The sequence below is a fragment of the Cuculus canorus genome, chromosome 6, assembly GCF_017976375.1.
Source record: "Cuculus canorus isolate bCucCan1 chromosome 6, bCucCan1.pri, whole genome shotgun sequence".
Lineage (NCBI taxonomy): Eukaryota > Metazoa > Chordata > Aves > Cuculiformes > Cuculidae > Cuculus > Cuculus canorus.
In genome coordinates, this window is record NC_071406.1 from 42,088,078 (window position 1) to 42,111,557 (window position 23,480).

At 48.4% G+C, this 23,480-nt stretch overlaps 1 protein-coding gene across 1 annotated transcript in view; it reads left to right on the forward strand.

Moving 5' to 3' along the window:
- Positions 1–22,620, forward strand: part of TRAF3IP1 (TRAF3 interacting protein 1) — a 58,373-nt gene extending 35,753 nt beyond the window's left edge. The window contains exons 14-20 of the mRNA XM_054069294.1: positions 3,727–3,950; positions 6,513–7,811; positions 10,764–12,083; positions 13,201–14,680; positions 14,856–15,095; positions 16,132–16,506; positions 21,425–22,620. Of these exons, the coding sequence (XP_053925269.1) occupies positions 3,727–3,950; positions 6,513–6,678 (390 nt within the window). The 3' untranslated portion in view covers positions 6,679–7,811; positions 10,764–12,083; positions 13,201–14,680; ... (1 more) ...; positions 16,132–16,506; positions 21,425–22,620. The remainder of the gene's footprint in view (positions 1–3,726; positions 3,951–6,512; positions 7,812–10,763; positions 12,084–13,200; positions 14,681–14,855; positions 15,096–16,131; positions 16,507–21,424) is intronic.
- Positions 22,621–23,480: the final 860 nt, after the last annotated feature.

The window sequence follows — 23,480 nt, forward strand, 5'->3', positions numbered from 1 at the left end:
ACCGAGTGTTGGGGAAATGAAAGAAAGGACTGATGGTTGTTTTTGAACTTGTGTGAGGCGGGACAACAATATGCAGACTGAGCTACTGCATCTTCAGGTGTCGGCAAGTTTTTCTTGGGAGCTTGAAATTTAAGTGCTTCTCCTTTAGAGAGATGCCTGTTCTTACACCACTCCGATATCCTACCATGTGCGTTTCAAAGAGATGGGGGTTTCTAACAAGCCTATTGATGTACCTATTGAAATCTGAAGAGTATTTAATTGATTTTTAGTGGTTTCAGTTGTTGAAATTACTTTGGATGAGGTAATACATCAGTTGTGAAGCATTGAACACTGGAGTTACAGGGACACTAAAATATTTTTTTTGCGTCTTTATTAATACACTTTAAAGTGTATTAAAGTGTCACTGGAACAGTTGCCCAGGGACGTGGTCGAGTCGCCTTCCCTGGAGGTGTTTAAGGAACGGGTGGATGAAGTGCTGAGGGACATGGTTTAGGGAGTGTTAGGAATGGTTGGACTCGATGATCCAATGGGTCCTTTCCAACCTTGTGATTCTGTGATTCTGTAAAGGCATCTTCCTGATTCATAGGAAATATTCCACTGTGGTGTATCTCCACTTGAGCTTTACAAGCAGCTGTGTATTTTCGCATGGAGTCTTCAGAATTGTTAGCTGGATCTGTGTTTTAAAGCATCCAATTCTGGTTTGCTTGTTTACTGAAGTGTGGGATTTTCACTTGTTTCATTTTCATACCAGACTTGGTGGTGTTGAGAAGTGTGGCTGCTTGGACTGCGGTATCAGGGAGGTCATGTCAGCATTACAAGAACATAAAACGTTGAACTCGGCATTTGGAAATTGAAAATGAAGCATTCTTCGGGTTTGCACACACCCAACTGTGTTCTCAGATAATGGATTGGCTGAGTCTTCTCGCTTCCGAGACAGTTGTATTTGAAACAGTTCCCTTTTGTTCTTGGCTGTGGCTTCTTATAATATATGGCAGGGAGTAAAGTGGTAAGGGTGCACTCAGGAGGAGAGGGAAAACAAGGCAATGGGACTTCTTCCTGGAAAGCTGTTGGATACAATACAACTCTGCTGCTGAACTGAAGGTGACTTTCTTTATAGGCAACCTCCCAATTACATGAGAGAAGTATGGTGCCATGGATTAACCCTTCCCCCTGGCTTGGGTGGAGCACAACGTACAGTAAGAACTTGAGTAGGAAACCTGAGTTAGAGTAGAGGGCAAAGAGTTTGCAATGCTGTAAGAGCGCAGGTCTGTTCATACGTCTTTAATAGCTGCAGCGAGGCAGCGGAGCAACAGGGAATTTCTGGGAGAGAAACTCCTGTCAGGCTGCGATGTGTGCTGAGCTGCAGTGAGGGGCTGATGTGCAGGACCCAGTTCTGTGATCTGTGCCTTCGGGGGCAGCTGGGCAAATGCTCTCTTCTCCAGGGAGCTGCGGGATCAACAAGGAGAGAATCGGGATGACGCTTATGGGAACACCGTTGGCCATTGTGCTCAGAGCTCGGCCGAGGAGGAGAACACATGGGGGAGATCTGCTCAACCCTAAGCAGCCGTGGTTGGAATAGGGGTGCTCGCTGGCTCTTGGGGAATGAAATGGGCCAAGAAGCAGCCCTTTAATCTTTGCCTCACAAAGGATAGTGAGCACATGGATGGATTCAGAAAGTATCTAACTAACGTGTTTTGTGTAAGGTAGGATAGTGAGACACCTGCTTCTGAGAGAGAGGTATGGGTCGAGGGAGGAGGAGTTAAGGCTAGTGTTATTTTTAACAGTTTAGCCAGCACTCATGGATTGACTTAGGAAGCAAAGGTCACAAGTTCAGCAGCATTTGTGCCTTCAGCACAGTTCCTAATTAAGCAACTTTAACATCATAAAATCACAGTGAACTCAGAAGTCCCACAATTTCCGTGTGCTGCGTGTGTGGTAAAACACAAGCATCAGACCTAAGTAAATCTCAGCCTTCAAATCTTTAGAAGTATTTTTCTAATATATATATATATATTTGAGTTCATCAGCAAGCCAAGGGCTGCTGAAATGTGTTTGGCAGTAGTCCCTGCTGCCTCCAAAGGCAGCTGAACAAACAGCCCACAGCTCACACAGGAAGAGAGGCCAGTTGGGTGGGAGGGCAGGAGGGGACAGCGGGGTAGATCTGGTGGCCCAGCAAGAGACAAGCACACTGCCACCTCTGTGTTTACTTAGCCACCAGGAACTGTGCTTGGGGATTGGCTGATCCTGTGGTTTGAGGTGGCAGGGAAAGACCTTTCTAGTTTTCCAGCATACATTAAATGACCAAAATTACTTTAAATAAACTATACTTAAAGCTTTGTGTGTGTGTGCCTGTGTTAAAGAAAAACTCGGTGGAGGAATTCGACCTGTAGGGCTCTTGGAAAGAAAGAACAATCAGGTTGTTTTTCTTGATGGGAGAATAAAAACCTAGCAGAAGTTTCCTTAATGGTGATTTTTGTTTTTGGGGATGGTTTTCCTGGAATAAGGTTATTATGGTGTGTTAGTAACGTGGCATCGCTTTGCTCTTTTTAAGGCATCCTTTTGCTCTTGGTGACTCTGCTGCTTTAGGAAACCCTTTCCCTCTGTTTAACTTGCAGTAAGCTCGGACGCTTTGGGAGATTGACCACAGGGACTCTGCTGGCTCCACATGAGGGAAGTGCGCACCAGACCAAATTGGTTTGGAGTAGTGGAGTTTATTGAGGCCACATGTGCAGCCTGCATGATTTTACAATCACTGTTAACAGAAGTACGAGGCATGGAATAACCGCTGTCGTATTTTAGCTGTGGAGCATGAAGTGCTATTATTAGGGCAGCATTAGGAGCTGAAAATTCCGATACAGGCAGTGGAGGGAGAGAAGAATCTCGGAGGGACCTATTTAGAGAACTAGAAGGAGGCTATGCCCTTCAGCACTTGCTGTAGCTCCTGAGTAGCAGCAAAACACTGTAGCGAGGAGGTCCTGTGGGTGTTTATGGTGCAATAGCCTCGTGATGAGTGGGAATGCTTCTCCTTCTCCAAATTACCGCCTTTCAGGTTTCATGATCATCTTCCTCCAGCATTTAACGTGACCTTTTTTTCAGTGTCATTAAGCTCTGTGCCTTGCAGCAATATTGGCTGAATGCCAGTCCAGCGAGTGCTGGTGCAGGGCTCTGAAGTGATGCTGCACAGCCCCATGGAGCGCGCAGGGAAGGACGGATGGGGGTGTGGTGAGCGTGCTGGCAGACAGTGGCAGCGGCAGATGGATGACAGAAGTGTTACGTGTCCGTTGAGAGCTTCTGTTTAACGATGCCACATTTAGCCACAGAAATATCCCTTTCAATCCATAGAAATAGGTTGAAGTAAACCATGACTGACTGTAAAGGGGGTTTCCTTGCTTCGGGAAAGGTCATGTCAAGAATGAGAACGTCAGTGAGATCATTTGTGGGGTCAAATACTAATTTTACTTCTGTGCACTTGTGATCTGAAAAGCAATTTGATGTTGCTGCTGCTATTGCAGTTTTTCAGCCACCCTCTGTAGCAGGTGACTTAGATACAACACCCTTTCCGCTCATCTGTCTCTAGACTGTTGCTTTTTTCCTTCTCTTTCCCTGCAACCTGTCGTAAAAGTTTCTCCAGATGCTTCAAGTCTCAAATGTTCTTCATTCGATACCTCATGTGCAAGAAATGTTTTTTCTAGTTTTGATGCTTTCCTTCTTTATCTTTTCTATCAGGAGAAGCCTTTTGTGTCGGAAGCGGCTAGGAAGAAAGAGAGAGACTTGGTAGCCAAAGAAATTGAGAAGTTTCAGTTCTCTGTTCAGACGCAGTGCCAGAGTGCCCTTGCTCTGGTCATGATCATGGATTACATTCAGGAAGACATGGACGCCATGAAGAACGAGTGGCAGATGTGGCGGCACGAGAACAGACAGCTTGCAGAAGCTCTGCAGAAGGAGCAAAGGTGAGCGTGGTCAGGCGAAGTGTGATTTGTCTCTTGAGGCAGACTTCTCGTTGTAGGAGAGCGGAGAGTTTTGCTCACTTTTCAAGGCAGGTTTGTCTTCAGTCATTTTTGTGGTTTGGGGAAATTTTTTTTTTCGGTCTGAATTGTGTTTTGAAGTCTTAAGGTCTTTCCAGCTCAATTTCACATGGTATAGGTGACATCAGAGATGCAAACGTTTATGTGAGGGGAGAGGGCTCCATGTTTTGTTTTCTTCTTCTCACAAATATATAAGGAGCAGTGAGGAAAGAGCTTAGCAGACAACTTCGATTTTGAGTCAGGCCTAGCAGTGGGTTTGTGAATCACAACCGCCTCTCTTTGGGCCATCGGATTCAGCATGTGCTGGTGTTATTAGGAACAGTTGTTGTTGTCTGTGCCAAGGTAAAAAAACAGCATTGGAAAGCCAGGAGAGTGAAGGGAGTGTGCCTAATAAAAACAAGGGTCTTTATGCCCCTCGAAAGCAGAACGTCCCTTCCAGTGGTGTGTCCTCTGATCTTAAACATGAGCTAGATATCGATCTCCTTGGCTTCACTGTCAGCCTAGATAGATTTGCTGCTCGTGGAATCCACGTGCTTCGTTCCTACAGAAGCAAGTCTGTGTGGTATTCTTAGCTAAGCCCTATCTAGGTAGGTAGCAATGTGTTAAGTGTTGGAAATTTACAGCTGCTGGCTTAGCCCACGGGCTGGGGTGGGAATTAGGGCTTTAGTTCACATATAAAGTGTAATGATGTTAATTCCTTGCACTTACATAGCACCTTCTGTCCCAAAACCTTGACAGACTTTAAAACTGCGGTTGGCCTCAGAATGCACCACCCCTGCAAAGAGAAAGGAAATGGTGTTTGGCTTTATTTTGTGGTTGGAGAAACTGAGGCATTGATTCACTCGCACCACACCTAGTGACAGGGAGCAGGTCTCAGGCCTTTCTCCAGGCGTGTGCTTACTCAGTAGATCCACTTCGGCGTTGCCAAACAAGTCATTTGTGCTTCAGCCGATTTCCCAGCGCGGTGACTGTACCTTCTTCGCTGGATGTGTACGTCTCCCATGTGCTCAGGCAAAGTGTGCCGAGGACAAGACAGTCTCCTTGACACCTCTGCGGAAGGAGAGAGGGAGTAGGAAGAAGGAGCTGCCTGTCTGATTTTGTTTGCAGATTTATGTCAAACCAAGCTTTACAATGACCAGCTGTTCTGTGCAAGGCTGCAGCCAGGGTAGCATCCCCTCTGCAGAACCACTTGATGTCCTGTTGCGACTTAAGACTGCCACAGCGTATCCCAGCTCTCCACAAAGCTTGATCTGAGATCCTGATCAGATCAGCGGAGTGCTACGTCATGTCCAGTGCTTCAGGAAAGAATTAGAGAGTATCAGGCATGACGGCAATGCTTCCCATATGTACTGGAATTGGGATACATGTCTTTGCTGTCTTTGCTTCTGTGAAAGACCATTGAAGCATCCCACTGGGGAAACGTTAGTGTGATTTCTATTGATGTTTTTGTGTTTTATGCTAATGTGGTAGAGAGGAGGGGAAAACAAAATGATTTTGAGATGCAGACTTTACCTCACGAGTCCTCAAAGTGACTGGGTAATCCAGAATGACAGCAGGCTGGTTCTGTCTGTCATTTCCCTGGCAGTTCAGCGTTCCTGAAGATCAGCAAAGCATTACGGAAAGGGGCACATTTGTTTTAAAGCCAAACAGCCTCATTCACTTAAGATGCATCAGTGTACTTGTGGTTTGTTAGATTTCCTATCAGTGTGGGGTCGCCTGCCCTTGTCAGCAGCCAGTGGGGACGTCCCTCGCCTCTCCTCAGGCATCTACCTGCTGGAGCTTGGTGCTGCTGGCAGCTGCTGCTGGATTGCTGGTTTATTGTAGGAAATAGCTGGTAGCAGTCCAACAACCTCCACAGAGGTTGGATTTGTCCCTCTCTGCCACACTCTTCTCTCATTTAAGCCATTGTAATGACTCCCAGAGGGATGACTATTACCATGGGTATTGTGATGGGGCCACGGGACCCCCGTAAAAGGTCATCACATGGTTGGAAGGGGCCTTAAAGCACATCCAGTTCCAACCCCCCTGCCACAGGATCAGGTTGCTCAGAGCCCCGTCCAACCTGGCCTTGAGCACCTCCAGGGATGGGGCTTCCACGACTTCCTTGTGTTGTGTTCTGCCCCACAGAGTCGTGTACTGCTTTATCCTTGGGCGAACTGGTTGTAGCTTCTGCCTGGGTAAAATGAAAGCCGTGTTTGACATACGCATAACATGGGGTGAAGTAACTGCAAAGCAAAGAGGATTTAGCAGAAAAGCTAGATTAGCCAAGAACTGACTGTTTACTCTTGAACTCTTTTCTGTCCATGTTTTTAGCTTTGCTTTTCATAGAATGATAGAATAGTTTAGAATACTTTCTTTCCAGATGGGTGGGAACAACTTGAAATTCTTTGCAAGCTTTCAGGTAGTGAATGTGCTTTCTTGGAGGCTGAAGTAACACAGAGCAGCATAACGTTTCCAATAACATTAGGCTCTTTGTGTCTCTTTCAGCATCACAGACAGTGTTGTAGAATCATTAAAAGCTGACCTGGCTGAATTGGAACAGTTGATTAAAGACGAGCAAGACAAGATTCGTGCTGTAAAAGCTAATATTTTAAAGAACGATGAAAAAATCCTGAAGATGGTTCGTAGTATAAACGTGTCTTCAAGAAGGTGAAGAAGAGAGGAAAAAAAAGCTTTTGGACTGACTGTCATTCCTACCAAATAAAAACACAGTAACAGAGAAAACTAAAATGTGCCTTGTATAGATGTTAAGTGTTCAGGGGTCAGAAGTCTAAAAATTGTATAAAATCCCGTTATTGCATTCATGTTTAGATGTTGATATTATGCAGGGTAAAATTATATTTGTTTGAACGCTCAAGTTGCAGGGCTTTAAAAATAACTTCTGTGTTTAAATGTGAACTGCTTTTTGCTCACTGATGAGGTCTTCACAGCTCTCTTTCCCTCCCTGGCCTGTTGAGCACAATTTCTGAGCCACTTCTCTCTCCATCTTCTCCTCCTCATTTCCACTGAGGTTATTTTTGACCACACCATTAAGGAAATACTGGTATTGGATTCTTCTGCCCCTTTAAGAAAATGTTCAGACTCCTGCAGGCCAGAGGGTTCCTGAATCCTGTTGATTATTTACGAGTATAATTATCTACACTACAATGCCAAAAGATGAAGAAGTAAAGCCTCGTGTAACTTACAGTTCTTTGCATCATTACAGAGGTGACGTAATGCTTTCAGAGCTATCAGGAATCTTATTAGGAGCAACTGAAAATGCAATACGAGCATCACCACGTAAGGGAGCAGAGGTATTTTATCTGCACAGGCGTTAATTCCATTTTTATTGCATATGTTCATTTGGAAAGGATTAATTTAAGTACCTGTTTCCTCCCAAATGCAAGTTCCTGTAACTTTCTACACATGAATAATTCCACTGATTTTTTCAGTTAACTGCAGATGCCTGTACCGTTTCCTCATGACCTCTGGAGTGAACTGCACGTTGGAGTCCAGCTTTACTTATTGCTAAACCTGCAAAGCCTATTAGCGTAGACACAACTGTATGACACTGCACTGAGCACAGAAGGCTTTAGTCCCCTGCAAGGCTGTTCTCTCAAGATATCTACGATCTGTGAGCGTATCTCCTCCTCCCACATTGTTTGGATGGTGTATTACACACTAATGTCCTTTTTTTTTTTCCCCCTTCTATGATTGGCAAATCTGTGTTTCATTTTTTCTTCTTGGTTTATTTTTGTGGTATCTGGACCTTGAAAAACTCTACGAAGTGGATCATCGCCAAATAGCGTGAGTGCTGAGTGTATTGGATGTGGACATTTTGAAGGGCTGTGCTGCATGGAGTTTGGTGGGGGTGGAGGGGAAGTAGGGAACTGGTGAAGGAATAGCAGAAATATTCTGATCTGCTCTTAACGGCACATGATGCTATACTTGTTGCTTTTCAATTGTCGCTTCATTTTTAAATTTCCATATCTGAACTCAAAGGGTGAAGCAATATTCTGGGTAGTGTCCAGAGAGGCAGGACTCCTGCAGTGACCCAGCCCTGTGTTGTCGCTCGCTCCTACCATGCATTGCCTTTCCAACAGGACTGGAGCCTGTCCACTGCGTCCTGGCTCTTGTCACATGAAGAAAAAGGGGTTCAGGGTGTCCTGCATCCGCAGACGCAGCCAGCATGGTGCTGCTGGAGCACAGGGCTGTCAGGAAAGTAATAGGAGACCAGGAGAAAGGTGTTTCGGGTGTTCTCTGGGCACGTGAAGGGATTTCAGCTCTGTCCTGGATGAACAGGATTTATATTATGATTTTTCTTTTCCCTCGGCTACACCATTTAATGAAGTTGCCTTCACCAGACCCTCTCTCCTCATCTCCCCCTGCTGATGGGCGCTGCATGCTCTTTGCGTGGTGACGTGACCCATGCCTTCATCTGTCCTTGCGTTAAAAGACGCTGTCCCCTAAGTCAAGGAGGAAAGCCTCTTCAGGCCCATGTAAACCTGGTGCTTGAAGGCACAGATTTGGTGTTGGGACACCTTAGGAATGACTCCTTGCATCTTTATACACCCATTTTCTTATACTTTTCTGCATCGAATACTACTTTAAGGAAGAATCAGTTAGTACTGGGGTTTAATAACTCGCCTGACGTCTCTCGCGGTCTCAGCTGGCTCTCTTGTCTAGGTGTGCTTCGTTTGCCAGCGGGATGGAACAAAGCTAGTGCTGTGCCTTGGAGCTGAGCCTTGGGTTTAGTTTTAAAGGCAGGTTGAGGATGCAGTACTGAAAAAGCAAATAAACAGCTGTGCCTCACGAAGGGGAAAGGAGCCTCTCTGAAAACGGATCAAGAAGAGTGTCTATGTGCGCACGTCTGCCTGCGTCTCCCTGGCGCAGGATGCCTCGCCGTGCCTTGGGCTTGTGTTTCAGCTTGTGGGTGGTTTGTCAGCAAGGGAGACTTTGCCAGCGCGGTGGTTTGGGGTCTAAAGCCCTTCTATTGTCAGGCCCCTCCGGCGCTAATGGAGCCTGGCAGTTCTGGGAAGTAGGACTTGTATTTCACGACGTGCCTGACATTCCTCTCTTGCACAGGTCGCGAGGTGGCTGCCAGCCCCTCTGGGGTAGGGCTGGGGAATAGTTCTTGGTGGGAGAGGTAGAGCTGCTGGCAGCATCCTGAAATGCGGTGGCTGACCAGGGAGGGACACCAGAGGGGCAACGGGACCTGCCCAGATCAGGAGGTCTCAGCTCCAGGGGTGGAGAAGACTAGAAAGGGGATGGTGGTGTCAGCTCAGAGGACACCATCAGTGAGCAGTCAGGTTCTTGGAGAGAGTTCCCTGGTGTGGGAACGGAAGAGGCTTAGGTCTGTGTTCAAAGGTGCGGGGGTAAAGAAGGCTTTAGGTTTAAAATGCATGAGGTGGGACTAAGATGGGGTTGAGGTATCTGCAGGTCCAACTGTGTTTGTGAGGGACCCCCTCTCACCTGGGACCTCAGCCCTGAGGCACCAGTGCCGAGCGTCCCAAGAGCTGATGTGCTGGCCGGGTAGGCTGCTTCTAGATTCAGCTCTTTCCTGAGCATTCTTTAGTTCACCTCATTCGGTGTCAGGCAGAACCCAAAAATAAGGCACCCTAGAAGAGCCCGTTTCTCTGTGTTGTCTGCAAGAGTGACCTTGGGCAAGAAGGCTCAGACAAGCCCAATGACTTTGCCAGTGTCTGAGGGTGTGAGATTTGTCCCACTCACCCATGAGTTACGAGTCTTTCGGTCTGAGACCTTGCGCAAGATCAGGGGTCCCTTCCCATCTCTTGGAGGCTCTGTCTGCCAGGGTCCCTCACCGGTCACGGAGGGAGTTGCTTCTCTAATTCAACCAGCTCGCTCAAGGGAACAGCTCGCTTTTGGCTTGGTCCTGATGGGATTTGGTCCTGCTTGGAGGCGCGTAGATGTGGAATTAACAGTTTTGCAAATGAGCGGCTCTCGCCAGAGCTGCACTTCAGTGTTTGTGTTTCAGCTTTGGGGTCAAATGCTGTGGTGTTGTTTGTCCCTTCCCGAACTGTGGCTCCAGGCTGCCGGCTGACCTGGGAAGGCTACCGCCGTTCATGTTGCACTGTCCTCACCAGCCTGGGCAAAAGGAACACCAGCTTCATCATTTTTATCTTGAAATCTGAAATTCCTGATCGCATGTGTGCAACCCAGGACTCCCAGCTCGGACACAGCCACAGTGCACCTGTCCCCAGATCAGACGTGGGTTTCTCCGCTCCGCTGAGCTGGTGCCTGACGTTACTGTAGCTCCTTCTGATCTGGCTCAGTGATCCGGGGTTGCTCTGGTGCTGGGGATCTGAGGGGTAGATGGAGAATCCTTTTGCTCTCTAAGCCAGGAGAACTTAGAGGGACACGTTGCTTCCTTGGTAGCACGCCCTTGCTTTCAGCTGGCTCCTCTCAGCAACTTGCTGTATTGGATTTCTTCGTTTGTGAAGCCAGAATAATTCAGAGGCCTCAGAGATGGTCTCTTGCCTATTGGTTTACTTCCCGTGAGCACATCTTGGAATGTAAAGGGGAAAATGCCAATTACTTTTAAATGCTTTTGAACTGCAAAGCTCTAGCTGTGTTTCTGTGTCCATAGGGAAAAGCCTGGCATTTGTAAGCCAGCCCGCCCCTACGTGGTTTAGGGGGATGCAGCCCATTGAAAGCCAATTGAAAATGGGCTCCCAAACAGCTTTGCTTTAAAAATTAAAAAGCCCCAGTGATTTTTTTTTAATTCTTTTTTTCCCCAAGGTACCCTGGATCCATCCACTGAAGAGGCGACCGCCGCAGGGTGAGGCTGCAGAGGGAAGGGCAGGACCAGGGCTGCGTAAAGCCCAGCAACCGCAGGGCTGCTTTTGTGCTTCAAGGGCTCCTGGAGGTGCATCCTTCCCTGCCAGGAGAATCCGAGCGGGTCGGCCAGCACCGGGACCTGGCGGGCCCTGTCTCAGCCGAATTTGCACCTTCCCCTCTTCCCGGAGCCCCAACACACCTACGGAGGTGAGTCAGTCTGGTACGTGTGATGGAGTCCGGAGCTCCCATGCCACGGAGTCCGTGTCACGTCCATGTCGTGGAGTGATCTTCATCCGTGAGAGAGCCCCGGGCATGTCCCACAACACCCCTTGTAGCCGCCTGCGACGCTGAGGCGCGCCTCTTCCGAAACGCTTCCTGATGTGTTTTGTGACAAAACATTAAGAAATAACATTTCCGTTTTCCAGTGAGAAATTTAATTAGACAGAATTAAAAGGTATAGTTTATAGTTTAATTTAATGCGATGAAAGAAGGATTAGCTCCCTCCTCCCCAAATCCCAGCCTGGGACGGTGGCAGCCTGGCCTCCCAGTTGCATCCGACAGCCACAGAAGGAAAACGCTTACCAAGAAGAAAAGGGAGAGAAATTCTGCTCCAGATTTACGACTTGCGAGGCAGAGGTTGCAGGGGTGAGCCTCATTTTATGTCGCCCTGGGTCCCACAGACTTGACTTTGTTGTGTGCCTAGGAATGAGCTGAAAACTGATTGTTTTGGCTGCTTTTGCAGGTCAGTTGTGTGCTCAGGTGCTGGTTTGGGCCACTGAGGCTCTTAGTTGTGTGTACGTGGTAAAGAGTGTGTTCAGACACGCAGGAAGTGTGTGGTTGTGCCTCTCAGGCGGTTTCGCTGGTTTTGGCATTTTTGTTCTGCCAGTGACAGTGATTGGGGGCATCAGACAGAAGCCAGTGGGAAGGATCTGGCCCAAGGGATGTTGGCGTCGTAGGGTTTTTCCCACGCTGTGCTCAAACCACCTGGGTGGCAAGTTCTGGTGCACAGGAGAAACGCTCTGCCCGGTGGTCCCTGCTTCAGCCTTTCTCTGCCATAGACTTTCCAAAGCAAAAAAAATATACTGTCCAGGGAGAGAACTCAGATGTGGCTTCTTCCTGCAGGATCTGTCAGGCGTGTGGCGCAGCCCGATGGGAGGGAGACTCCTGCACCCTCCCAGCCCTGGTGGTTTTGCCCTGAAGTGACCTCTGGGCAATCCTTGCACATCTCAGGACTTCGGCAGAGCCAGCAGGAGGGAAGCGATCGGTGGTGCCCCTGTACTGGTGAGGCCACGCTTCGAATCCTGTGTTGTTTTTGGGCCCCTCACTACAAGGACATTGAGTTGCTGTACCGCATCCAGAGAAGGGGAACAGAACTGGGGAAGGGAGCGCAGCTCTTTAGGAGGAGCGGCTGAGGGAACTGGGGCTGTTTAGCCTGGAGAAAATGAGGCTGAGGGGAGACCTCATCGCTCTCTACAGCTCCTTGAAAGTTTATAGCGAGGTGGGTGCTGGTTTCTTCTCCCAGGTGGCAAGTGACAGGATGAGAGGAAATGGTCTCAAGTTGTGCCAGGGGAGGAGTAGACTGGATATTAGGAAAAATTTCTTTACCAAAATAGAGGTGAAACATTGGAACAGGCTGCCCAGGGCAGTGGTGGAGTCACTGTCCCTGGAGGAGTTCAGTAAGTGTAGAGATGTGGCACTTGGGGACATGGTTTAGTAGGCGTGGTGATGATGTGCTGATGGTTGGACTGGTTGATCTTAGAGGTCTTCTCCAACCTCAGTGATTCTATGATTCTATGACTTCAGGCAATGCATAACAGCACAGCGGTGCCGATTATCTTAGATTTATTCTGCTCAGAGGCAGGAGGGGATGGGAATCCTGCTCTTAGGTGGCACAGGGAATCCCTCTCCTGTCATCCTGATAATGCTTTGTCTCTGCACCGTGGGCTAAGCCGATCACCACAGCTGGGACAGGATGGAGCACGTCTTTTCCATTAACTGGAAGTTTGGGAAGCAGTGTGGCAGGATCTAAGTGGATCAGCTGCGAGACACGCAAGGCCAGAGCAAATGACGCAGTGATCCCAGAAAGCCTCTCCTCCTACTCCAGTATCTACACTTGGTGGCAAGTATGCCTGAGACATGCTCGCCAGGCCCCAGAGGCACCTAGGACGTGTGGAAGAAGGTCCCCAGCCGTTAGTTGGCCCTGTGCGTTCCCCTAAGCGCAACGCTGGGAAACGCACCATGGGACAAGCAGTGAAGTGCAGATGCCACCTTTGAAAATGCACCCAGCCCTGGAAGGCAGGGACTACACCTGCTCCGCTATCTCAGCGTCGCTCAGCCCTGCACGGGATAAGGTGGAGAAGGCAAAGGTGATGTGGAAATGCCATTTTTGGCTTTACAGGGAAAGCAGCACCTGGACACGTATGAGGACAACCTTCTTCTTCAAGCTGGGGAGAAAACAGAGGTGTTCAGCAAGTGAGTCCCCTTCTCTTAAGAAATGGGGAATGGGTGGCCTTTTTCAGCTTGTGAAGAAGTGGAAATTTCTTTTCAAGAAAAGTTGGTGGAATTTTTGTTTCTTTTTCTCTTTTCCAAACTTTTTTTCCTGCATGTGAAAAGGTCAGGTGATTGCTGTCCTGTTCTGTACTGGAAGTACTTCCAGGTGTGCTGGCTCTGCAGAGGGGTGGGACAGGGATGCCGGTCCCATACCCTGCGGGTGAGAGGCTTCCAGACACGGCAGAGGATGCGGTCTCCCTGTTCAGGGGCATTGCTTAGATAACTCCCTTCTACAAACCAGAGCAGCTACAACCCCGTGGGTTTTTGGTCACGTTGTGAGGCACAGTTGCTTTTCCGAGGGACATGGAGGCACCCAGGAGCAGGTTTAGATGCTCGGCTGCTGGAGCAGGATGGGCCTGGGGACCTTGCTGAGCATCGCTGTGCTGTGGGATGTGTGGCTGAGGAGGCTCCCTGCTCCCTCCTTCCTCCCCAGAGGATGTTGTAGAAGCAATGACCAAAACAAGTTACCCCCATATGCTCATCTTTACTGCAAGGTCTGTTAAAGGTTAATAATAGAGAAGGAAGGAAATTTACGCAGGAGAAGGTGCTTAAATAGCTAAAATAACAGATACAACCCAGAACTTGAGGCAAACTCATTTTCCTGAGAGGAAGAGCAGACACAGTCTGCGTGCCCAGGGTGTACCCAGGCCTCTCGTCTCTGTCTGCTGCTGAACCACATTTAGGGAGGTCTTGTGCTGCAGTGCTGTGGAAGGGAACAGCCTTTGCTTTCCATCCACTGTAACTGCTTCTGTATGAACGGCTAATTATGGACATAAATCCCTCCCTCCCCAGAAGGCCAGAAGAGCCCGTTCCAAATGTCCGGGATATAAACCGAAAGGACCTCTATTGATTTCATGTAAAAGGTGTATTTTAACAGAGCTCTTTTTGTTTCAGATGCCTGGCTCGGTCTAGAAGGAAATGGATGGGAAGCGGTACGGGTGAGCAGCGTGGAGCTGCACGGTATCTCTCAATTCCTGGGCTGGCAGCCTAGCCACAGGGACCGTTCTCTGGCTAACAGCTTTACGTCGGATTAGGTTGGTGGCAAGAGGTGCTTAATTTCTTCTGTGCTTTCCGATTTCTCTGTTTCTTGGAACAGCATCTGCCGATGCTGGAGACCAAGTGTCGGCTGGCGCTACAGAGAGTATTGCAGACCTGTCTGGGAAGGAGAAGCTGTTTGGATAAGAAGCAGTTGCTCCAAGCGGGAGATTCCAAGCTGGTCTGGCTTTAACCTAGAGAGAGAGAGAAAGGAAATCTTTCTGTCCAATTCAAATAACCTCGGCAGTACTTCCAGTGCACGTTACAAAGCTGGAAACTGGAGTCGACCTGAGGTAGGTCCTGAGTCAGCATCAGTGCGTGGAGAATAGGAACGCACAGGTGAGAACCAGACGTGACACTGACAGATTGTGGATGAGCAGCCGGAACGCAGAAGCGCTGGGCTTTGGCTCATCGCATCCTCCTAAAGGCAGAAAAACAGCCTTCAGATGCTTTTTTTTTTTACTGCAGAGACAGCAGTGGGAGGTGAAGGAGCCCAAGATGCTCCTCTCTGCAGCACCCGAGTTACGCCACTGACCATCACAGATTTCTGTGCTGCAGTTCCGATTGTAAGGATGGGCGGGAGAGAAATGAGAGCGCTGTTTCCATAGTTATCGACTACTACAATGACTGAAGATGTGGAGAAGAAAGAATGAATCCTCCAGCACCTTGAAATGTCTCATAACGTCAGAAAAATGGCATTAAATTCAAGTATGTATGAAACAACAGGCAGTTGTCAACAAAGCACTCACGGTTAAACGCGTGTGTAAAAATGTACTTAAATTGTATCGTGGGGAGAAAGGTGAAAGTAAACAGACTGACAACAAATAGTGACTATAAAAAGGCCATGATGAACTCTGTTCTGCTGGCATTCATTTGCCTCGGCATTAAACTCTATGAGTTTGGGAAACTGGAACAAAGTGTGAAAGTAAGTGTTTCAGCATATATGTTGACCTGAGAATAATTATGGAGTGTTTTGACTTTGCATCAACACTGATGGAAGCAGCTAAAGGCTGTGCTTCCACACTTGTGTCTGGGAAGTCCCAGGAAGTACTGGGAAATTGTGGCTCTGACTTTAGGGAGAGCATAAAGCCAGGCAAGAGCGAGCTCAGTGAGCTTCCCACCTGCCATATCTCACTTCAGCCTACACTGAAGCAGACTGAGACCTCGTGGCTTCTTGCGTTGGTTTTATAGCCAGGAGTCCCTCATCACCCATTCACTGTAAGGGCAACACATAAATCTGCCCTGCCAAATCTTTTTGGGTTTGTCGTAGCTGCAGACTCACGCCTGGCCCTGTGTGTGTTCTCTCTGCAGAGATTTGAGGGGAGGAGAGGACCAGAAAGGAAAAAAATTGTTTCTTTTTATATATCAGTTAATCCGTAATTCTTTTGCAGCTGAAGTGGAGCTCCTCTGTCTTTCAAGATGACTCTTGCCGTGTTATAATAAGCTGTAAAATCCAACTGTGCTTTGATTTTCCTCTGCAGTTTTTGCAGGAGGGGTTTTCTTCCCACCCTCAGTTTAGCATCCTTTCCAGATTTCACTCTGATGTGCTCACCTCTTGCAGGCCGGTCTCTTCACTGAGAGTTATACTTGGAGGTGGGAAGAGGGCTGCAAGGAGGGATGGATGTTATTTAGATTGAACAAAGATGCGTAGGCCTTCCTGGGATGTGCAGTTTGATAGCAGGAAGGTTTATTTGCTCTAGTCACACTAAGAGTTCTATTCATGCTGCTTCTTGCTCCTTGGCAGGGCGGGAGCTGAATAAAAGTACATCCGTGCCCCAACAATCTTCAGCGAACAGCGTCGGTCCACACACAAAGTCCTGGCAGGAGAGCAAGCCCCGTTTTGGAGGATGCGCCAAGAGACCTTGATTTAAAGTGGTCCTGAGCAGCCTGGATGCAGGGAAGCCACTGAGTGGAGAAGAGCCAGAGATTTCCAACAGTGACAGGTTTTCAGTGTGATGAAACTGCGGCTGTCGCCATGTGTGGATGTAGTGAGAAAAGGCAGAAGAGAGCAAGAAATTCCCCCTTGATGGACTCAGCATCCCTTATGGGGTCCTGGTGGCTGCAGGGGAAGCTCAGCTGAGGAACACCTTGAGCTGGAGACCAACCCTGGAGCCAGAAGGTATTCACGGGCCACCCAACGTCAGCAATTCGTAGGTAGCCCTGTGCCAGTCAGGTAGCCTGGGGGGGAGGAAAGGTGTTCTCCAGATTTGGTGCTCTCTGGCTCTCAGTTTTCCATTCATGTCCACAGAACTGTCAAGAAGGGGCTGATTTTATGTTTAACTCCATTAGATGGAGGGTTGTAAACTCAGCCCATGTAAATAGGATACTTGTCTCTCGAAGCCAGGTCAGAGAGCAGGGTGTCTCGCAGCTAAATACTGCTCTATTGTGCTGTGTTTTATATCTGCCGGTAGGAGCGACCAAAAGCTGTATGGGAATGCGCGTTAAATGTGTTATTTCGTTAAAATGTCACTTTCTCAAGTATCATGTGCTGTATTTGCATGGGGCTTGCGGGCTCTCAGTGTGTGACTGCGGAGAGCAATTGGAGCACAGGACCACCCGAAGGCATCCGGCTGCTTCCAGTGCAGCCCACGGTGCAAGGTGTGTGCAAACTCCCGCTGCTGGTCTCGGCATCCGCATCTGCTGCCACCCGGGCTGGCTTTGCCGGTGGCTGCTCTCTGTGGGAAAGCCACTGCGTGATGCAGGAGGGATGTCTCCCTGGTGGGAGAGAAGCGTTCTTGGGGAGGGAAGGAGTCCCTCCAGAAGGCGTAAAGTTCTTCCCAGGTTCATGTCAGTGGGACAGCTGGATGGCCACGAAGGGCTGAGTCCCACTCGCTTGCCGGTGCTTCTGCAGAGAAAGAGCTGGAGGAGGAGAAGGGTTTTTTGCACTGTTAAAGGCAACAACAGTTTTGGAAAGTGTTGGGTTATTAAGCACAGATTTCTCTGCGAAATTAAGACTGAAATTTGCTGAGGAGGTAGGAGGTTTTGTGTGAAGTGTCTCATGCCCGCTGGAGTTCACTTCCAGCTCGTTCCCAGAGCCTGCCCAGAAAATTTGTCCTTCATTATTTTGTGCAAGGGCAAAGTGCCCTTTCTTGTGTCCAACACTGAATTTGGATTCCTGCCACACCTTCACCTACTGGGGGCCTCCAGACCTCCTTATACTTGGTGCTGGTGAGGCCACACTTTGAATCCTGTGTTCAGTTTTGGGCCCCTTGGTACAAGAAAGACATTGAGGAGCTGGAGCGTGTCCAGAGGAGGGCGAAGGGGCTGGAGAACAAGTTTTAGCAGAAGTGTCTGAGGGAACCTGAGATTGTTTAGCCTTGAGAAGAGGAGGCTGAGAGGAGACCTGATGATGCTGACAGGTTGATCTGCAGGAGCTTTGCAAGTCGCTCTTTGCTGTGTCCCAGCCTTAGTTTGTGATCGCTGAATGTTCCTGCCTCTCAGTTCTTCTGGTCCGATGCTGGTACCAGGAATCTTTCTCCCATATCCTCTTCTCCTGCCTTCTGGCAGCTGCAAGCTGGACATCTGAGTTTCCAAGCCAGAGCTCAGAGTGAAAGACAGATTTGTGCCACCAGAAATTAATTGGAGGTGGCAACGAGTGGGACAGCTCTGCAGGGGAGACTTTACAGGGCGGGAGGACCAAAATGTTGTGGGACGCAGGCAGACCCCTCCTTTGGGACCGGGATTGTTCAGTTTGCCGAACAATCAATTTGTCTGGGGTCCTGAGGGTGGCTTGGGACCAGCGCGATGCGGTGCCAGGAATGAGGACAGAATTAAGTAAGACAAGTAGTAAATTACCTTTAGCAGAGGGGAAATGGGAATGGCTCATTCCTGTTGAATGAGGGACAGCATAAGTTTTTTAAACAATTTCCTGCTTACTGTGACTGCCTGATCTTACAGCCTGACTGTTGCCCTGGTATTATTTCTTTTGCATTTCGTTTCCTAAGATGTCCTGAAGAGCAGGGAGTGAAACATAAAATAAAAGCCTGGCAGGTATTTTACAAGCTGTGCCGGCTTCTCCCACAGATCCCATCAACCCTTTGACCCACAGCTGCTTAGATAGCTGAGGTCACTGGAAAGGCTTCTGCTGACCTCAGGGGGCTCTGAACCCGGTCTGTAAGTTGTGATGCAGTTGCAAGCGTGACCGAAAAGCTGTTTTGGTGGAAAAGCTCCTGCTGGCTCCAGGAGAGGCTGGGTCACAGCCTGACTGTGGGCTCCTGTGGTGGAGAAGCCACCTCCCTAGTGCTGTCGCTGCCGGCTGCGCTGCAAGCTGGTGGAGCTGCGTCGGCTCCGTACCACCCGCTGCCTGACAGCGAGGGAAGGAGAGGCACCTTATTTTCAAGTCTTTGGAGTGGATCAGGGTTTTCAGCCCATGGCTGGACTCCAGTCGTCTTCCTAGAATGTTTGTGGCAGCTCCCAAGCCTCAGTTTTTTCCTTTGAGCTCCACAACAAGAAGTGTGGTTAGAAATTTTTCTGAATGGGGCAAGTTTCTTGCCTCCGGCCAAACGCAGAAATGTGGAATGGATTTGAATCAAGCTTTTTTTTTTTTTCCTTTTGGAATTTTATTTAAAGAAAGAAAAAAAAAATAGCGCCTTGGGCAAAAGCTGAAGCATGGAAAATTTTATCCCAAAAGGTGGATGCTTTGTGAAATTATGAGCGTGTGAAAACAGGTGGTTAAACTGAAATGGTTTTACAGATTTAAGTACAGAGGGTGCTACCAAGAACCTGTTATAAATCCTGGAGTGAACTCTTCTTGAAAGGCAGAGCTAGAAGAACAGGCCATCAGCGAGTAACCTGAACCTCTACCAAACCCACAGGTGGCTCCAGAACTGGTAAAGAAGCCAAGCAAAATGAGGAGAGGCTTTCTGAAAGGTCAGTGAGGGAGCCAAACCAGGTCCAGGCTTCGATATTTAAACTTAGTCTCAAAAACTACACCCTAGTGACTGGTATCTGGCTGGGACAAATTTTACTTGCAGCACCTGATCCAAAACGTGCTTGAGTCAATGGCAAAGGCTCTGCAGACTTCTCCGAGTGTAGGATCAGAGCCTTAAACGTGCAGCCAGGGGGGAAAAGAGCAGGACTGTGCTGCAGCCCACGTTGCACGGCGAAGGAAGGGCTGGCGTTACATGAGAGCTAGAACTGTACTGCCCTTTGTCGTGCAAACCAGGGGATGTGCTGCTGGAGGTGGAAATACGGTCTTGGGGAGAAGAAAGTCACAGTGAGTTGGAGTTCTGCAGCTGTGAGCAGTCAGGAGGGAAGGAAGGCTTTACAGCCGTTATTGATGTCCTTGCAGCTAAAGGGCCTGATTACATCAAGGCTTTGCTGCGCAAGGTGCTGTATAAACACATGACAGGAGAGGGACCTCATCCCATGCTGATCTTGATCAGCACAGAAAGAGGGTAGCGGTGCTTTTGAGCTCCCCGGATGGTTTCCAGTGAGCACAATGTGTGGCTGTCATTGTCCTCTTTGTGATGAATTGTGCTCCTGCTGGAGTCAGGACCTCAGAAACCTACCTTCTGGGTGGACTAAGTTCAAATAAGTAAGAAAATATACTTGCTTGTTCAATTAGTGGAAAGATCTGATAGTGACAGCCCATTTTTGGTGGGTAATGGTACTTACACACGTGTGTATATGCCCCAAAGGATGCTTGACTCAGTTTTCTATAGTGGCAGACTGTTGTCCTCATGTGTCCAGTTTGTGTTCCTATGCACTCATGAGGTAGAAAGAATCTAATTTTCCTCTTTGGTCTTATCCCTTCTTCATATGTCCTTGTAGAAATGCAGGACTTCCCCCAAGGTGCCTTAGGGAGCCACCTCATCCTAATGCATAGCCACAGAGCCCTGCCAAGAAGATGCACACTGGGAAGCATCCACCTTCCAGGACCTGGAAAGGAGATGCTGCTCCCAACTTCCTTGCTTTAAGCCTCAACCCACTCAGAGAGGACCAGTGAGGACAGTGGTGGGAAGCAGTGGTGCTCCAGCGTGGTACCTCACTCCTGACTTCTTTACTAACGTGTGCTGCTTTTAGGCTCTCTGGGTTACTAAGAATGAGCTGTTTTCTGTCGTGTTACTAAAATCTAAGTGTGATTATGAAGTGTTATGATGTATGGTCTGCAGAGTTTTACAGCTGTGTCTTAAAGGGCTCATAACAACAAAAAAAAAGGAGGGCTTAAACTGGAAGCCAGGAGTACAGTCAAATTAAGGAGTACAAAGGCAAAGCTAATTAAACCCCTTTGGAGAGGAGGGAAGGAAATGACCTAATACCTAGTGCTGTCCCAGGCTGGTTACTGCCCAGGGACAGAACAGCGAGAGGCAAACCAGAGGCTGGAGAGTCTGCCTTGGGTGATGGGAGATAAAGTCTTAACACCTCCTCTCTCCCTGGCCACAGCGCAGGTGGGTGACCTTGCCTTGTCAGGAAAGCCAGGAGGGGCATGGAATTTGGTGGTAGCCTGAACGCTTTGGTGTGTGGAAGCCATTAAAGAGCTCAACCAAGGCAAAGAGCTGCAGCCTGAGGCACTTTGTCCTAAGTATTTAAACAATTTCTTTTCAAATCAGACAGTAAATCTTTTAATCAGCCACAGAGGAAGTTGCTTAAAAGTGTTTCTCTGTAATTCTTGCTTCATGACAGCGTGGGTGCAGGTTCTGCACCTTGGTAAAGAAGCATGTGCCGAGATCTTCCTGGAAAGTCCAGTGGCCAAGAGACAGTGGGCTCCGTGAGAGCCTGCCAGGGCTTCCTCCAGGTCCTGAGCGTGGAGAGGTGAACCAAGCTGTAAAGTACCATGTGCGTGAATGAGAAGCAGTGGAAAGGTGGTTCGAGATTTAGGGATTCGTTTGGACCTCTCACAGTCAAACCCTGAAAAAAAATAATAAATGAGTGTGGCACTTGTGAGCAAAAGCTGGAACCTTGTCTTTACAAGCAAGAAAGAAGTTGTAAGGTTGTCTTTCTCCTGCAAAAGCAGATTGATTGCCTTTGCACTCAGGAGATAAAAGTAATCTATTTTTGCCCTATCTTCTTGTCCTTTCTTGACATGTCCTTCACAGAAACACAGGACCCCGCCACCGTGCTTTGACCCTGTACAGCTTTGTCTTCAGTCTGTGCAAAGCAGAATGGATCTGGAGGTTTCTCCACCAGCCTCTCCAAGGAGGGCCTTGATCTGCCATCTGGTTTCGACTCAGAGTAGCATCTCTCATTCAAAGTCCAGACAGACGCTCTGAGGTCAGTGTGAAACATGCTGCAGTGGGATGGGATGCTCCATTTCAACCTTGGACTTCACATCGCTCTGGAGAGCTCCAGGCCTTTTATTCGTGCCTTGGCTCCAAGCTTGGGTTTTTCCTTCAAACCAATCCAACTGGAAAGCGCTTAGGAACTGCTAACCTTGCTGTTCCCTGTTTCATCTGTTCAATGTGTTTGCCTTTCCCTTTGAGTTTTAGGAATTAATTGGGTGAGTTGGTGCTTTCAGATCATAGCCATAACTTCAGCACCTGCTGTGGTGAAGGTCCAGCCTTTTGAGATGACTTCAACTCCACCATTCAGGTTTTCTTAGAGGTAAGTAGGAGTGGATGAAACTCTTTTTTTATATGGTGCCACTCGGCTGGGCTGCTGGATTACACAGCTCGACCCAGGTCAGTCCAAAATCCACATAAATTTAGATCAGACATCAAGTCCTGCCAAAGACTTGCAGATCAAAGCAACAGGAGTACTGTTATGGGAACACAGTAACATTCACTACGTTGGCTACCTCTGCAGTTCAGCAGCTGATCTCTGTCCGTCTGGGGCAGGCTGTCTCCCTTCCATCCCTTCGATTTAAATGGGTAGAGCCTCACAGCACAGCTTTGTGTGTTGTTTACAAGAGTGGAGCCAGGGTTTACAACAGTGCCGGTGGAGAGCAATAGTAGTCATAGAATGTCCTGAGCTGGAAGGGACCCACAAGGATCGAGTCCGTCTCCTGTCCCTGTATAGAACAACCCCAGCGTTCACACTGTGTGTCTGAGGTCATTGTACAAAAGCCTCTTGAATATTGTCAGGCTTCCCTGGGGAGCTGTTCCAGGGCTCCACCAACCTCTGGGGGAAGAACCGTTTCCTAATATCCAACCTAAACCTCTCCTGGTGCATCTTCCTGCTACTGCCTTTGGTCTTGCCATTAGTCACCAGAGAGGAGATGAGCACCTGCGCCTCCTCCCCTTCTGAGGAAGCTGCAGATTGTGATGAGGTCTCCCCTCCATCTCCTCCAGGCTAAAAAGACCGAGTGATTTTAGCGGCTCCTCATACGGCTTCACCAACTTTATGGCCTCTCCAGTAGCTTGATATCCTTTTTATACTGTGGTGCCCAAAACTGCACCCACTACTCACGGTGGGGCCACACCAGTGTGGAGTAGAGTGGGACAATCGCCTCCCTCGACCGGCTGGCAATGCTGTGCTTGATGCATCCCAGGACAAATACTGGCTGCTTCCCCATCTGTGGGAGACTTGCTTTTTCATATAACCAGGTGCAACTGTCTTTCTGCTCCAGTGTTATTGACCCACAGCACTTTCTGCGTGTTTCATAAGTGTATTTGGCAGTGTGGCATTGAAAGACTCACTTCCCACAGTTAAAGAATGGTCCTTACAGACTAATTTGTGGTACCACTAATGCACTATCTCAAGTGAACAGTGAAAGTATCCTGTCACCACAACGAGTGAGTAACCAGGACAGGTTTTTATTAGCTGGCAAAGCTGATCCACCATACTCTGCATCTGGGAAAACTAATTTGTCCGTATTTCATTTTTTTTTCCCATGTCTGAAATGACTCAAACCCTTTCCTCTGTGTTTTGGAAGGATGAGATTTTCAAGGTGGTGAAACCTTACAGCAGCGAGAACTGAATAAGTTCACAGAGAGCTGATCATACCTACTTGGAAGAACCCATGCTCCCAAGTAACAAGTGCTAGGATGAGAGGAAATGGCCTCAAGTTGTGCCAGGGGAGGTTTAGGTTCGACATTAGGAAAAAATTCTTTACTGGAAGAGTGGTGAAGCGTTGGAAGAGGCTGCCAAGGGCAGTGGTGGAATCCTCATCCCTGGAGGTGTTCAAAAGACATATAGACCAGGTGCTTCGGGACA